Raw genomic sequence first — 17,856 nt, forward strand, 5'->3', positions numbered from 1 at the left:
GCTCATCCTACAGCCTACTCTCTGGTAGTATTTTAACATTCTCAAAGTCCATACCATCTTCAAATCAAAACACAACCCCCAGCCCCACTTCTGCCTCCACCATTCTTCTCCCTTTTAAGAGCCAAACATATTTCCATGTGCACTTCACTCTGCTCTGGTATATTTCTCCATTCCATTGAATTTGCTGTCACCAAAGTCCTCAGTGACTTCTATATCGTCAGTGGGCCTTTGTCATTCTTACCTTGTCACCACTTTACAGCATCTGAAACTGTTGACCACTCTTTCCTTCTGGAAATACTCTCTTCCTTGACTTCGCTGATAGCCCCTCTCCTCGCTTCCTTCCTCTGTCTGTAATCATCGTTGTCAGTTACAGACTTGCCCTAGAAAACCTCAGTCACTCAAATGGCTTCAATGACCATAGGAAATGATTACTCAGGGGAGCCTGGGTGGCTCAGTCGGTTGGGCGTCTGACTTCGGCTCAGGTCATGATCTCACAGCTTGTGAGTTCGAGCCCCACATCGGGCTCGGTGCTGGCAGCTTGGAGCTTGGAGCCTGCTTCAGATTCTGTGTCTCCCCCTCTCTCTCTGCCCCTCCCTCATACTCACTCTCTCTCTCTCTCTCTCAAAAAATAAACATTAAAAAAAAAGAGGAAATGATTATTTATGTATCTATATTTCTAGGCTAGTCAGACTTCATTTGACATTTTCCCTTGGCTGTCACAAAAATGCCTCAACAATCTGAAAATGCCTAAAACAGCACACCATTCCCAACACCTGCCTCAAACACTACCTATTCAATCTGTTTTTCTTCAGTAGTCGTCTCTCAGTAAAAAATACACCAGTTTTACCCAGTATCCTGAGCCAAAAATTAGCAAACCATTTTTATGCACTCTCCATACCTTTCCTCATCATATTCATTTACCCAATCTTGTGTTTCTTATTTGAAATTCTCAAATAAGCCTACTTTCCCATATTCCCTTTGTCACAGTTCTGGTCCAGGCATACATCCTCAAGTTCCCAAACTACCCCAACACCATCCTAACTTGCCTTTTGCATCCTCTTCATCCCTCTCCGGTATATTCTCTGCACTGCTTTTAGGGTGATTTATTGAAAATACCAGCCTTATGTCATTCTCCTTCCGTAGCCTATCCCTTTAGGATGAAGTCAGTGAATCTTTTACATGGCTCACTGCCCCCCTCCCCCCCCCCCCCCCCCGCCCTGCATCTGGACCACTTCATGAGCTCATCTGATGCCACTCTTCATTCTCTTTCTGCCTTCAGTCCCAGTATACGTTTTTCAGTTCCTCATCTAGCTAATTCTTACCTGACTCTTACTCATTTTAAAGTGTTTACTTATTTACTTTGAGAGAGAGAAAGCATAACCAGGTGGAGGGGTGGAGAGAGAGGGAGAGAGAGAATCCCAAGCAGGCTCCACACTCAGCATGGAGCCTGACACAGGGCTCGATCTCATGAACTGTGAGATCATGACCTGAGCTGGATACTTAACTGACTGAGCCACCTAGGCACCCGCTTACCTGACTTTTAAATCTCACCTTCCGCTGGTCTTGCCCGACTCCACATTAACCTTCCACTTCTTCTTGTGTAAGAACCATGTTACTGCGGAGTATTCAGAGCCTAGCCTAGTGCCTGGCATGTGACTACTTAATGGATATTTGCTGAATTTGATAGAGGCCTGAGGGTTTTAACCTGGAAAAGAGCGTTTATTTTAACTGTAGCAGTTATTAAGTTTAAGAAGAACAGGGCTACTTTGGCATTTATTTTTACATCTTTATATTTTGTGTAGGTGAAGATGGTGGAACGTGGTTTCTTGATCTTAAAAGCAAAGGTGGGAACGTTGGATATGGAGAGCCCTCTCATCAGGCAGATGTGGTGATGAGTATGTCTACTGATGATTTTATAAAAATGTTTTCAGGTGAGTTTTCAATTTTATGAATTTACTGAGTGTTTAAGGAGACTTTAGTTCCAACTTGATTCCTTTCCAAATAATCAAGACTTGTTTTTGTAGCTGCAGACCCTTAGCGACTATTGATGTTGAAGAGCACATAGTCTGCAGAAGGTGATTCTTACTGTTTGGTACCTACTCTTACGACTAACCTCTCCTGCCCCTTCTACTTCAGCCAACAAGTGGGAAGTAGAAGTCAGAATTTCCTTTTTTCATGGCTGAGAAGCCCAAAGATAATATTAGGAACAGAGACGTAATTCAAGAGGACTTGTAGATGGGCTTTATTTGTACTAGTTGAACTAAGAAACCCTTTCCGAGAACACCTGGGACACCAAAGGTGCTGCACTCAGCTGCAGCCCATTTGTTGAGAGTAAGGTCATATTTCAATCTTGCCGTGACTGTAATAGGAAACAGTGGCCCTCTCCCATGGCCCCATGAGCCTGCTTTCTGTGGCATCCCTAACCAGGAGAATCTTCTTCGTAGTTTTCCACTCTGCTCGTGTACCTCTTAACTGTGCCAGAAAACTTTAAGGGTATTTTTTCAATTTTCTACTCTTAGAACGCTACTCCAAACAGTAATTATCACATGTATTTTTTAGAAACAACACTTTAAACCGTTACAACATTCTAATCAAAAAGATTCACTTAATGATCTATAAGTGTTATTCATCCTTTGCTCTGTTTTAATCTTCAGAAATTGAAGATCACAGTGCATACTCCGTGCCTTCTAGGTCTTGCTTTCCATCTCCAATCCAGGGTGCTAGTGGCCTACATACTTTATGAGCCGATCTGTGTGTGTTACTAATGGTTGAGGTCCCTTCAACTTTTCCTTTTTTTTTTTTATTTTATTTTATTTTTTTATTTTTGGGACAGAGAGAGACAGAGCATGAACGGGGGAGGGGCAGAGAGAGAGGGAGACACAGAATCGGAAACAGGCTCCAGGCTCCGAGCCATCAGCCCAGAGCCCGAGGCGGGGCTCGAACTCACGGACCGCGAGATCGTGACCTGGCTGAAGTCGGACGCTTAACCGACTGCGCCACCCAGGCGCCCCTCCTTTTTTTTTTTTTTTTTTTTTTTTTTTTTTACAGTAGTAGTAAATATCCATGGTACAAAAATCAGAAAATACACTTAAGAAAAAGCAAAATAAAAATACTTCTTTATCACACTACTAAGAAATGACCATCAGTTGATTTTGATTTAGAGTCATATATATTTCTGTGAGTGAGTATATAAATACTCACACATGGGTCCCCTGGGTAGCTCAGTTCGTTAAGCATCCAACTTCAGCTCAGGTCATGATGTCTCGGTTCGTGGGTTCAAGCCCTGCATCTGGCTCTGTGCTGACAGGTCAGAGCCTGGAGCATGCGTCACATTCTGTGTCTCTCTCTGCCTTCCCCCCGCTTTGCACTTGCTGTCTCTCACTCTCTCAAAAATAAATAAATAAACATTTTTTAAAAATCGTGTTTTTCGGGGTGCCTGGGTGGCTCAGTCGGTTGAGCATCTGACTTTGGCTCAGGTCATGATCTCACAGCTCGTGAGTTAGAGCCCCGTGTTGGGTTCTGTTCTGACAGCTCGGAGCCTGGAGCTCGCTTCGGATTCTATGTCTCCCTCTCTCTCTGCCCCTAACCCACTTGCGTTCTGTCTCTGTCTCTCTCAAAAATAAATAAACATTTAAAGAAAAATTGTGTTTTTCAAAAATAAAAAATACACATATGTGCTTATAAAAACAGGATTATAGCATTACTACTGTTTGGTAATCTTTTTCACTAATATAACATCTTTCAGTGTTAATGAATAGTTATGTCTTTAGTCATTTTCTTTTATTTATTTTTATTTTTTTAAATATTTATTTTTGAGAGAGAGTACGAGTGGGGGAGGGGCAGAGAGAGAGGGAGATACAGAATCTGAATCAGACTCCAGGCTCTGAGATGTCAGCACAGAGCCTGCCATGGAGCTCGAACTGACAAACTGTGAGATCATGACCTGAGCCGAAGTCAGATGCTTAACCGACTGAGCCACCCAGGCACCCCTCTCTTTAGTCATTTTCAATAGTGTTTTTAGTGTTTTAGTATTCCAACAGCTATTTCCTTATAAAACTTAAAGTGCTTTGTACATACTAGATGATCAGTAAATGTTGGAAAATTTGCACCTTATAAATAAGTAATATTTTGAACTTAAAGATCATTTAAAAATTTACTGTCGGGGCCCCTGGGTGGCTCAGTCAGTTGGGCGTCCGACTTCGGCTCAGGTCATGATCTCGCAGTCCGTGAGTTCGAGCCCCACATCGGGCTCTGGGCTGACAGCTCAGAGCCTGGAGCCTGTTTCGGATTCTGTGTCTCCCTCTCTCTCTCTGACCCTCCCCCATTCATGCTCTTGTCTCTCTCTGTTTCAAAAATAAATAAATGTTAAAAAAATTTTTTTTTTAAATTTACTGTTTATTTCTAAATTTAAATAACAATAATTATATGCATTATATGCATTGTATGGTTACTATGAGATGAGCAATACTCTGAAAAATGCTTTGAGATAAAATATTTTCTCCATTTTATAAAAATGGAGACTGAGGCATTGATGAATTAAATAATAAACCCAAAGTCACAAAGTGAGGAAATGTTGAAGCCGAAATTTGAATCCAGGCTAACTCTTTACTCATGCTCTTTTAATCATCATGTTACTCTGCCTTCCAAAGGTGAAAGAGTCAGGCCGCGACTTTAATTTACATTTTATTTATGTATCATAAACCTGTAATAATGGGCTTTCTGTTTATCTTTCTGTGAATGTGTCTTTGGATTGACTAGGAAAGATCAGTCAGATAAATAAGTTAAAAAAAAAAAGTATTCTTACAAGGTTTCTTTTATAGCAACAGTGAGTTTGCTTCTGCTTCTTATGTCCTTTCATTCCTACTCTATCCCATCTGCTTTCCTTTGGGCATAATTTAGACCTTATATCTTTGGTTTTTTAAGTTTTATTTATTTATTTATTTATTTTGGGGCGGGGAACAACAGGGGAGGGGCAGAGAGAGACAGACAGAGGATCCGAAGTGGGCTCTGTGTTGACAGCAGAGAGCTGGAGGAGGGGCTTGAACTTGTGAACTGTGAGATCATGACCTGAGCTGAAGTTGGATGCTTAACCCACTGAGCCACCCAGGTGCCCCAGCCCTTATATCTTAATATGGTTTCTCTTTTAAGAAACCATAGCCATTCCTGACCTAATTTATATAGCAGATACATTATAAATATAAAAACTTTAAGCAACTAGTGATTTTTTTTTATTTTTTTAATATATGAAATTTATTGTCAAATTGGTTTCCATACAACACCCAGTGCTCATCCCAAAAGGTGCCCTCCTCGATACCCATCACCCACCCTCCCCTCCCTCCCACCCCCCATCAACCCTCAGTTTGTTCTCAGTTTTTAACAGTCTCTTATGCTTTGGCTCTCTCCCACTCTAACCTCTTTTTTTTTTTTTTTTTCTTCCCCTCCCCCATGGGTTTCTGTTAAGTTTCTCAGGATCCACGTAAGAGTGAAACCATATGGTATCTGTCTTTCTCTGTATGGCTTATTTCACTTAGCATCACACTCTCCAGTTCCATCCACGTTAAGCAACTAGTGATTTTTAAGCAACTAATCAAAATCTCTTCTTTTGGCCAGTAGAGGCCACTGTATGGTAAAACATTGTAATAGAAAGGAAATAAATTGTACAAGATTACCTGATTAATATATGGGAAGAGAGATTCTATATAGGATATTGTGCTTACTAGCAATTTTTTAAAAGTTATTTTTATAAACAGTATTATTGAAATATAATTTATATATCATTAAATCCACCCAGTATGAGTGTAGTACATAGTTTTTAGTAGATCCATAGAGCTGTACAACCATCACTAACAATCCAGTTTGAGAACATTTTCATCACCCCAGAAAATTCTCTCATGTCTCTTTGTAGTCAGTCCCCATTTTTACTCCCAGCTAGCCAACCACTGATTTGCTTTCTGTCTCTACAGATTTGCTGTTTCTAGATATTAAATGAAATCGAACAGTATATAGAGCCTTTTGTATCTGGCTTATTTCACTTACCATAAGGCTTTTGAGATTCATCCATTCATGTCATAGTATTTATCAATAGTTCAGTTCCTTTTTATTGCTGAATAACATTCTGCTGTATGGCTGTACTACATATTATTTGTCTGCTCACCAGCTGGTGGACATTTGGGTTACTTCAAGTTTTTGCCTTTTGTGAATAATGCTGCTCCAAATATTGTCATACATGTATTTGGGTGGATATCTATTTTCATTTCTCTTAGATAGATTCCTAAGAGTGGAACTGTTAAAGTTTCTGTATATAAAACTTTTTCAAAAACTACCAGACTGTTTGCTAAAGTAGCTGCACCAATTTTACATTCTCATTAGCAATGTGTGAAGGCTCCAGTTTCTCCAAATCCTCACCAATACTTATTAGTGGCTTTTTTTTCTTTTACAGCTTTATTGAGGTATACTTGACAAAGACTATTTAAGGTATAAAACAGGATGATTTTATACACACACACACACACACACAGTTAAGTTACTATAATCAAGCTAATTAAAACATTGATCATCTTACACGGTTAACTTCCTTGTGTGTGTAGTGAGAACACTTAAGATCTACCCTTAGTGGGGTGCCAGGGTGGCTTAGTTGGTTAAGCATCCAACTCTTTTTTTCTTTTTTATTTTAATACGAAATTTCTTGTCAGATTGGTTTCCATACAACACCCAGTGCTCATCCCAACAGGTAAGCATCCAACTCTTGATCTTAGCTCAGGTCTTGATCTCAGGGTCGTGAGTTCAAGCCCTGCATTGGGCTCACACTGGGTGTGAAGCCTACTTAAAAAAAAAAAAAAAAAAGATCTACTCTTAGATCTACTCTTAGCAAGTTTCACATATACAATGCAGTTTTATTAACTGTAGTCATCATGCTATACATTGGATCCCCAGGAATTATTCATCTTGTAACTGAAAGTTTGTACTCTTTGACCAACATCTCCCTATTTCTCTTACTCCCAACCCCTGCCAACCACCATTTTATTCTCTGCTTCTGGGTTCCACATATAAGTGAGATCCGTATTTGTCTTTCTATGTTTAGGTTTATCTGTGTTGTTACACATGGCCCTGTCTTTGATACTATAGCCATTCTAATAAGTGTGTGGTGATACATCTTTGTGACTTTAATTTGTATTTTCTTAATGTTGAGCATCTTTCCATCTGCTTAATGGATATATACATTTGATGAACTTTGCAGGGGCGCCTGGGTGGCTCAGTCGGTTAAGTGTCCGACTTCGGCTCAGGTCATGATCTCACGGTCCGTGAGTTTGAGCCCCACGTTGGGCTCTGTGCTAACAGCTCAGAGCCTGGAGCCTGCTTCAGATTCTGTGTCTCCCTCTCTCTGACCCTCCCCCATTGATGCTCTGTCTCTCTCTGTCTCAAAAATAAACAAACATTAAAAAAAAATTAAAAAAACAAAACTTTTGCTCGTCTTTGAATTGACTTATCATTTTATTGTTAGATTGTTAAAATTTTTTTATAAATCCTAGATGCATGTGATTTGCCAATATTTTCTCTCAGTCTGAGTTTTCTTTTCATTTTCTTAATGGTGTCTTTTGAATTACAAAAGTTTGTTAGTTTTGATAAAGTCTAATCCATCATTTCTATCTTTTACGGTTCATGCTTTTTTTTCAAAGTATTTCATTCTTCTTTATGCTGTTGTGAATGGAATTATTGTCTTTAATTTTATTTTTGAATGATCTGTTCCTACTGTACATAAATATAATTAATTTTGTGTATTAATTTTATATCTTGTGAAAAACCAGTGCAGCCATTTAGCCCTGGGATTTTTTGGGAAAATTTTAAATTATTAATTCAATTTATTGTTATATATAACAATAGCTTTTATTTTTTAATAGCTTTATTGAAGAATAATGCACATACTATACAATTCATCCATTTAAAGTGTACAGTTAAATAGTTTTTAGCATAGTCACAGATATTTGCAACCATCACCACAGTTACTTTCAGAACATTTTCATCACCTCAAAAAGAAACCCCATACCCATTAGCTGTTAACCCCATATCCCCATCTACCTACCTTCACTCCTAAACAACCACTAATCTACTTTTTGTCTCTATAGATTTCTAATCCGAACTTTCATATGAACAGAATAGTATAATGTTGATTTGCTTGTGACTGGCTTCTTTCAGCATGTTTTTCCTTTTAGCATGTGTTCGAGTTTAATTTAAAAACAATTTTTTTTAATGTTTATTTATTTTTGAGAGAGACAGAGTGCAAGTCAGGGAGGGGCAGAGAGAGAGGGAGACACAGAATCCGAAACAGACCCCAGGCTCCAAGCTGTCGGCACAGAGCCCGACGCAGGGCTCGAACTCACGAACCGTGAGATCATGACCTGAGCTGAAGTTGGATGCTTAACTGACTGAGCCACACAGGTGCCCCTCAAATTTCATTCTTGATGTAGCACGTATCAGTACTTTCTCTTTTCTTTAGTGGAGATGAAATTCATTTGACATACAGTTAACCATTTTAAAGTGTACAGTTCAGTGGCATTTAATTTAGTGAATACACAATGCTGTGCAACCAGCATTTCCCTTTAGTTTCTTTTTTTTTTTTTTTTTTTAATTTTTTTTTCATGTTTATTTATTTTTGAGACAGAGAGAGACAGAGCATGAACGGGGGAGGGTCAGAGAGAGAGGGAGACACAGAATCCGGAACAGGCTTCAGGCTCTGAGCAGTCAGTACAGAGCCCGACGCGGGGCTCGAACTCACGGACCGTGATACCATGACCTGAGCCGAAGTCGGACGCTTAACCGACTGAGCCACCCAGGCGCCCCCCCTTTAGTTTCAAAGCTTATTCATCACCCCAGAAGAACACTCCATACCATTTAAGTAACACTTTTCATTCCAGCCTTCTCCATCCCCTAGCAACCACTAATAATGCTTTCTCTCTTGCTCTCTATGGATTTGCCTATTCTGGATAGTTCACATAAATGGGATCATGCAACAGGTAACCTTTGTGTGTAGCTTCTTTCACTTAGCATAATGTTTTCAAGGTTCATCTAAGTTGTAGCTTATATCAATACTTCATTGCTTTTTATGACCAAATAGTATTCCATCATAGAGATATGCCATAATTAGTTTATCCTTTCACTGTTAACAGACGTTTGGGTTGTTTCTACTGTTTGGCTGTTATGAGTAATGCTGCTATAAACATATGCGGCCAAGTGTCTGAGTGGACTTACGTTTTCATTTCTCTTGTATTGCTGGGTCATGTGGTAATTCTATGTTTAACTCTCTGAAGAACTGCCAAACTGTTTTCCACAGCAGCTGTACCATTTACATTCCTACTAGCAGTGTTATGAAGGCTTCTGTTTCTTTGCATTCTTGCCCTTACCAGCACTTGTTGTTTTTGTTTTTGTTTTAATAGCCATCCTGGTGGGTGTGAAGTGATACCACGTTGTGGTTTTGATTTGCAGTTTCCTAATGACTAATGATGTTCAGCATTTTTTCATGTGCTTATTGGTTATATGTTCATCTTCCTTGAAGAAATGTCTCTTCAGGTCCTTTGCACATTTTAATTGGGTGTCTTTTTTTTTTTTTAGTTGGTTTTTATTATTATTTTTTTCCATCCTAGAGACAGAGAGAACACAAGTGGGGGAGAGGGGTAGGGGGAGAGAGAAAGAGAACCTTAAACAGACTCCATGCTCAGCACAGAGCCTGATGTGGGACTCGATCCCATGACCCGGGGATCATGACCTGGGCTGAAATCAAGAGTCAGACATTCAACCCACTGAGCCACCCAGGAACCCCCCCCTATTTTTTTTTTTTTACTGTGTTTTAAGGATTCTTTATATATTCCAGGGGTACCTGGGTGGCTCATTCGGTTTAGCATCTGACTCTTGATTTTGGCTCAGGTCATAATCTCGTGATTTGTGAGTTTGAGCCCGCATCAGGCTCTGCACTGACAGCATGGAGTCTGCTTGGGATTCTCTGTCTCTTTCTCTCTCTCTCTCTCTCTCCCCCCTGTTCAAGTGCTCTTTCTCTCTGTCTCTCTCTCTCTCTCTCTCTCTCTCAAAATAAATAAACATAAAAAAAAAAGCAACAACAAAAAAAGACCTTCTCTATTAAAAATAAGTATTCTCTATACATTCCAGGTATAAAGAAGATATTGTTTATGAAATACATTATTTGCAGATATGTTCTCCCAATTTTGAGGAGTTATCTTTTCACTTTTTTTTTTAATGTTTATTTATTTTTGAGAGAGACAGAGTATGAGCGGAGGATGGGCAGAGAGTGGGAGACAGAGAATTCCAAGCAGGCTCCATGCTGTCAGCACAGAGCCCAACACAGGGCCCAAACATAAAAACTGTGAGATCATGACTTGAGCTGAAACCATGCGTTAGTCACTTAAATGCCTGAGGCCTGAGCCACGCAAGCATCCCTGAGGGTTTTTAGATTTAGCTCTCATCTTTAGGCCTCCAATCCATTTTTTTAAATGTTTTATTCATTTGAGAGAGAGAGACAGAACGTGAGCGGGGTAAGGGCAGAGAAACAGGGAGACACAGAATCCGAAGCAGGCTCCAGTTGTCAGGACTGAGCCTGAGGTGGGGCTTGAACTCACAGACCACGATATTGTGACCTGAGCCAAAGTAGGACGCTTAACCGACTGAGCCACGTAGGCTCCCCAAGGCCTCCAATCCATTTTGAGTTAATATTTATGTATGGTGTGAAACAGGAGCCCAACTTCATTTGCTTACGTGTGGATATCCAGTTTTCCCAGTACCATTTGTTAAATGGACTATTCTTTTCCCATTGAATGGTCTTGGCAACCTTGTTAAAGATTAGTTGACCATAGATGTACTGGTAAAATTAATATAGAATTACCATATGGGGTGCCTGGGTGGCTCAGTTGGTAGAGCATCTGACTTCAGTTCAGGTCATGATCTCACGGTTTGTGGCTTCCAGCCCCACGTTGCACCCTGTGCTGACACCTCAGAACCTGGAGCCTGCTTCGGATTCTGTGTCTTCCTCTCTCTCTGTCCCTCCTCTGCTCACGCTCTCTCTCTCTCTCAAAAATAAATAAACATTAAAACAAAACTAAGAATTACCATATGACCCAGCATTTCCACGCCTATATTCAAAAGAAAATAGACTCTCAAATACGTGTATACTCATGTTCATATCAGCTCTATTCACAGTAGCCAAAAGTTGGAAACTACCCAGATGTCCATTAACAGATGAATGGATAAACAAATATTATTCAGCCATAAAAAGAGATGAAGTACTGATTCATTGTAGAATGTGGATGAACCTTGAAAACTTAAATAAGTGAAAGAAGCCAGACACAAAAGATCACATATTATATGAATCCTTTTATATAATACACTGGAATAGGTAAATCCATGGAGACAGAAAGCTGATTGGTGGTTGCCAGGGCCTAGAAGGAAGGGGAACTGTGAATGCATAATGGATGTAGGTTTCCTTTTGGGGTGATAGAAATGTTTTGGGACTAGATAGAGGTGGTGGTTGTACAACACTGTGACTGTACTTAAATGCTGAATTGTTCACTTTATTTTTTTCTTTTTTTAATTTAAATTTCTGTTAAACATACAGTGCAATATTGGTTTCAGGAATAGAATTCAGTGATTCATCACTTACATAAAACACCCAGTGTTTGTCACAAGTGCCCTGCTTAGTACCCATCACCCATCTAGCCCATCTCCCACCCACCTCCCTTGAATTGTTCACTTTAAAAGGATTAATTTTGGGGTGCATAGATGGCTCAGTTGGTTACGTGGCTGACTTCAGCTCAGATCATTATCTCGCTATCCAGGAGTTTGAGCCCCGCAATGGGCTCTGTGCTGACAGCTTGGAGCCTGGAGCCGGCTTCTGATTCTGTGTCCCTCTCTCTCTTTGCCTCTCCCCCACTCACACTCTGTGTCTCTCTCTCTCTCTCAAAAATAAATAAACATTAAAATTTGTTTAAAAATAATAAAAGGGTTAATTTTATATCCTCTGAATTTCACCTCAGTTTTTAAAAGTATATATTTTTATTTTTTTAATTAAAAAATGTTTAATTAAAAAAAAAATTAACATGGGGCTTGAACTCATGACCCCAAGATTGAAAAGTTGCATGCTCCACCAACTGAGACAGGTGCCCCAAAGTGTATGTGTATTTTTTTTTTTTTTGAGAGAGAGAGAGAGAGAGAGCATGTGAGAGTGGGGGAGAGGCAGAGAGAGAGGGAAAGAGAGGATCTGAAGCAGACTTTTTGCTGACAGCAGCAAGCCTGACATGGGGCTTGCCCAGGAACCTCGAGATCATGACCTGAGCCGAAGTTAGATGCTTAACCGACTAAGCCACCAGGCGCCTCCAAAGTATATATTTTCAAAAAGTTTTCTTTGGCCTTTCCCCCTTTTTCTCCACAGAGGTGATCTCCTTCAGGTATTTTTGGTATTTCTTTCATTATCTAACTCCACATTTTTCAATGCGATCACATTTCTCAATGTTAGATGTATACTTAATGCTGTTTTGTTTAGATTCAGTAAAGACTGGCAGGTGGGATTTAAGTTCTCTTTATAGCACCTTGATTTTGCTTTACCTCCCCCTCTCCCATCCTCCCAATTAATTATATCACCATTTTTGCTTAAGTCAATACTCTGTGTTTGTTGAAATAATTATGATTCTGATGTAGCTTCCTGCTGAGTCAAATAGTATACTATTATTATGTTTCCTCTCAGAACTTTTCTTTTTCCTGGACATAATAATTGCCCTATTTTTCCCCATTAGAATAGGTGTAAAGAAACTGAGCAAAATCTTCCTATGCTCTCTTCCCACAACCTTTTGATACACTTTTCCACTGTGCCAGTTGTGTCGGATTACCTGTCAGTCTACTTTTTTCCTGGAGCCCTTTGTCTTGTTATAATAGACAGATAGGCTCATTAAGCCTGCCACGCAGCTGTGATCCTAGAAATTTTTAACTCTCTCCAGCACTGAACCTCTTTTTTCCCGTGTCTCATGTTTTTTCTTGGCTTACATCCTCTTTTGGTGGCTGGCACACATTCTCCAGTAGCTTCACGAGAAAGGATACAGAAGAGGTAGTATTTTGTGAGTGTCTAAAACTACTTGTATCCCCCCAACACATTGTTTGGCTGGGTAGAGATTTCTGGGTTGAAATTCATTTTTCTTCAGAATTGTGAAGCCATTGCTCCATCTTCTAAGATTACCATTGAGAATTTGGTACTATTGTTGTTCTTAATCTTTTGCGTCTACCCCCTCTTCTTTCTAAAAGCTTTGGAATCAGAATGCTCTCTTTCTCTGTAGTGGTTTGAAATTTCACAATGATGCAGGGTCGTGTGGTCTTTTTTCTTTTTCTTTTTCTTTTTTTTTTTTTTTTTTTTTTCATTTTCCTGGGTATTTGGTGGGCCCCTGGGAATGTGTCTTATCTCTTTGATCTCTCAGTTCTCACTTTCTGGAGAAAACGTTTGATCTTTCATCATCTCTTTCTTCGGTTGCACATCTCTCTTTGTATAACCTTTTTATTTTTTGGGAAATTGATTCACCTTCCTATTTTGAACTATTTTCTTTTTTTATATAGTAAGGAGAAACTTAATTTGGAAAGACTGTTTTTGGGGGTGGTGCATGGAGAGAGACTTTTGCAGTGGGAGGGGGATGGTTGCAATAGAGAGTTGACTTCTGTGACCAGAGATCTGCAAGTGCCTCTTTCCTATTGTACTTTAGTATTATCTGTCAACTTTTTAATTTCCAGGCATTCACCTTTGTTGTCATTGGTTTTTTTTTTTTAATTTCATTAATTTTTTCTTTTCAAATTTTAATTTAAATTCTAGTTAGTTAACATACAGTGCAGTATTGGTTTCGGGAGTAGAATTCAGGAGTGATTCGTCACTCACAACACCCAGTGCTCATCCAACAAGTGCCCTTCTTAATGCCCATCACCAGTCTACCCCATCCTCTCCCCACCTCCCTCCATCAACGTCAGTTTGTTCTCTATCATTAAGAGTCTCTTATGGTTTGTTTCCCTCTCTTTTATTTTCCCCCCTTCTCATATGTTCACCTGTTTTGCTTCTTAAATTCCAGTCATTGTTTCTTCTCTTACCGTCCCCTTCCTACTCACTCAATCCCATTTTGTTCGCCTTCTGCTGCTGCTTCTCTCCCTTCCTTCTCATTTTCCTCCCCTACCCCTTTAAGTTGCTTCCTCTTTTTTTCCCTCTCTCCTGTGCTTTGTTCTTCCCCCTTTCTCTAGCATTCTGTTCTTAATACCTTGTTGTTATGTCTTCTCTTAACAATAAGGACATGAATTATGGAATTTTTTATTTTTCATTTACTTTGTTTGAGTTTTCTTCAGTGCCTCACTGTTTCCTCCAGATGGCTTTTACCTGTGTGTTTTGTTGTCTCCACTTGATGTCCATTCTTTTTTATTTGTTTTTAATGTTTATTTATTTTTGAGAGAGAGATTAGACAGTGTGAGCTGGGGAGGGTCGGAGAGAGGGAGACACAGAATCCAAAGCAGGCTCCAGGCTCTGAGCGTCAGCACAGACCGTGAGATCATGACCTGAGCCGAAGTTGGACACCCAACTGACTGAGCCACCCAGGCGCTCCTTTTTTTTTTTTTTAAATGTTTATTTATTTTTGAGAGAGAGAGACAGAGCATGAGTCGGGGAGGGGCAGAGAGAGAGGGAGACACAGAATCCAAAGCAGGCTCCAGGCTCTGAGCGGTCAGCACAGAGCCTGATGCGGGGCTTGAACTCACAAGCCATGAGATCATGACCTGAGTTGAAGTCGGATGCTCAACCAACTGAGCCACCCAGGCGCCCCTTTAATTTTTTTTTAATGATGTCTATTCATCTTTGTAGGCAAGTCTCCATAAAGCTGGTTGGAAGCTGCGTATGTGTGAGTAGGGCTTGAGGACTAGTAGGTTCCACTGGAGGGTGACAGAACAGGGAGCCAATTTTTTAGCTGAAGGGCACCTAGATGTCAGTGATTGTAGGTTTCCAGAGAGCTGTTCTGTTCATTTATTTATTTATTTTTTAACGTTTTTTGTTTGTTTGTTTGTTTTTGTTTTTGTTTTTGTTTTTGTTTTGAGACAGGGAGAGACAGAGCATGAACAGGGGAGGGTCAGAGAGAGGGAGACACAGAATCTGAAAGAGGCTCCAGGCACTGAGCTGTCAGCACAGAGCCCAACGCGGGGCTCGAACTCACGGACCGTGAGATCATAACCTGAGCAGAAGTTGGCCGCTTAACCGACTGAGCCACCCAGGCGCCCCTGTTCTGTTCTCTTAAAGAACAAAGATCGGGGTGCCTTGGTGGCTCAGTCGGTTAAGCGTCTGACTTCAGGCTCAAGTCATGATCTCACAGTCTGTGAGTTCGAGCCGCACATCGGGCTCTCTGCTGTCAGCACAGAGCCTGCTTCGGATCCTCTGTCCCCCTCCCTTTTCCCTTCCCCTGCTTGGGCTCTCTCTCTCAAAAATAAATAAACATTAAAAAAAAACCCCAGATTTTCCAGTATCCTAAATGTAAATAAAAATTACCCTTTATTTACTTATTTGTAAATGTTGGTATTTTAACATCACATTTCCGTAGAAGGTTGCACAGCTCAGTTTATTCATTAAAGTAAAAGAATTAGACTTGATTCTTTCTATCCCTAAGCAATCTATAATATTGTGTTACAACCCCTACATAGAATAATTTAAAGGTGTTTTGGTATGCTTGTGGCTCTGTCAGTCGAGCATCTGACTCTTGATTTTGGCCAAAATCATGAGTCCCAGGGTTGTGGGATCTAGTGCTACATCAGGCTCTGCCCTGAGCATGGAGCCTGCTTAAGATTCTCTCTCTACCTCTCTCCCCCTCTCCCCCCTCCCCCTCTCCCCCCCCTCTCCCCCTCTCTCCCCCTCTCCCCCTCTCCCTCTTCCCCTGCCCTCCCTTCCTCCCTCTGACCCTCTTCCCAGCTTGTGCGTCCATGCTCTCTCTAAAATAAACATATGTTTCCTAATTTTTAAAAAGAAGAATTTAAAGGTATTTAATATCTCAATATATATAAATACATTAACCCACACAAAGATCCTGTCTGTGTGTGGCCCAGTAGAAGTCTACTAATGTACCAGACATATATTGTGCCTGCTGGAGATGTGATCTATATATAAATTGGCATGCTATAGGTCAGAAAACTATAAATGAGAATCAGAAACACCTGGCTTTGAATTGCAATACCATTATATACACGCTATGTGACATTGGGGAAGTCAAAATCCTCTCAGAGCCTCAGTTTCCTCATTAACTCCACTATGTGCCAGACCCTACATGTACTAACACTGGAATAAGAGTAGCAAATAAAAATTTACTCCCTCTGTGGAGCTTCAGTTTATTTTATGTTGTTATTAACTACAATTCCATTTTAATACTCAGGTTTTACATCCTGGCATTTCTGTGGTTAAAATATTGCTAACACTTTTGTTGTCCCTACCCTATATTTTTAATGATAATTTCTTAAGAATATCATATGTATTTACAACATTTGATTTTTTTTAAATATAAACCTGAAATGCTAAAGTTTAACGAACTAGTAGATTGGAAAATCAACTAAAGTAGGTAGATTTGTTTACTATAATTCATCTGAGGGCGATGTACCTTTAATGTACTGTAACTTGTATATAAATATTGCATCTTCAGCTTTTTGATATAATCTTTTGCTGATTGTTGTTTTTACATTATCTCTCATACTATAATATATTTTTAACGTCTAAGCCTAGGAATCAGGATTCCCAAGGTACTGATAAAAAAAATCATGGAATAGAAATTTGTGTGCTTCCGAGATTTATAGAACTCAAGGAGATTCTTTTTATAATGTGTGTTCTTGAAGTGGTATATCCCTAAGGGCACTAATGGATGCTTTTCCTTCTCTCATTTTCTCATTTTAGGGAAACTAAAACCTACAATGGCATTCATGTCAGGGAAATTGAAGATTAAAGGAAACATGGCCCTAGCAATCAAATTGGAGAAGTTAATGAATCAGATGAATGCCAGGCTGTGAAGGAAAAGGGAAAAAAATTGTTGACTGCCAAGCTTAAAAAGTAAAAGGGCTCAACAGTTAAAAATCTGTCTGTTTTCTTCTCTGTCATGTTATAAGGATATGCATGTTTGTTCTGGAAAAAATAGAATTTCTGTATCTATAAGACTTGAAATTGTAATTAAAAGAGCTAGCTAACATAAGTTTCATTACATGGAATTCTAAGACAGTCTGCCTTTTGTATTTAGTGAGTTTTGCCCTCTGAGCTCTATATTTCATTCACTATTTTCTAGGAAAGTTATTATGAGCAACTAATCAGGTCCCAGCAGTAAAATTAGCTCTTTTCAACACTTTTTCCCTTATAAAAGGAGACTAATCTCTTTTAAACTTTTCAGTTTTGGATTGTATACTAATGGAATCTGAATGATATTTTAGATTTTTATATACTTTTTTGAAGAAGATCATCTACAGTGCATTTTCACAGAAATCACATAAACTACTTAATAATACTATTTGTGAAGACTAATGAAACAAAAAGTTTTTCATTTTAACTAGATTTCTAGGTATGTTACCTATAGTAAAATATTATTAATGTAATTCAAGTAATTATAGTATGTATTTTCTTTTTAAAGTAGGTAATAATGTCCTAAAATAAAATAATTTCTCCCCAGAAGTATGCGTTTGGTCACAGCATTTTACAGTGAACATTAGGGATGCCTTGCTGACTCAGTCTGAGGAGCACGTGACTCTTGATCTTGGGATCATGAGTTCGAACCCCACATTGGGTGTAGAAATTACTTAAAAGTAAATAAAAGCTTTTAAAATGAGAAC

At 39.4% G+C, this 17,856-nt stretch overlaps 1 protein-coding gene across 2 annotated transcripts in view; it reads left to right on the plus strand.

The window, feature by feature from the left end:
* Positions 1-17,113, plus strand: part of HSDL2 (hydroxysteroid dehydrogenase like 2) — a 69,197-nt gene extending 52,084 nt beyond the window's left edge. For both annotated transcript variants that reach the window (XM_078436578.2, XM_078436577.2), the window contains exons 10-11: positions 1,803-1,931; positions 16,937-17,113. In XM_078436578.2, the coding sequence (XP_078292704.1) occupies positions 1,803-1,931; positions 16,937-17,049 (242 nt within the window). In that variant the 3' untranslated portion in view covers positions 17,050-17,113. The remainder of the gene's footprint in view (positions 1-1,802; positions 1,932-16,936) is intronic.
* Positions 17,114-17,856: the final 743 nt, after the last annotated feature.

Source organism: Panthera onca, chromosome D4, assembly GCF_046562875.1.
Source record: "Panthera onca isolate mPanOnc1 chromosome D4, mPanOnc1 haplotype 2, whole genome shotgun sequence".
NCBI lineage: Eukaryota > Metazoa > Chordata > Mammalia > Carnivora > Felidae > Panthera > Panthera onca.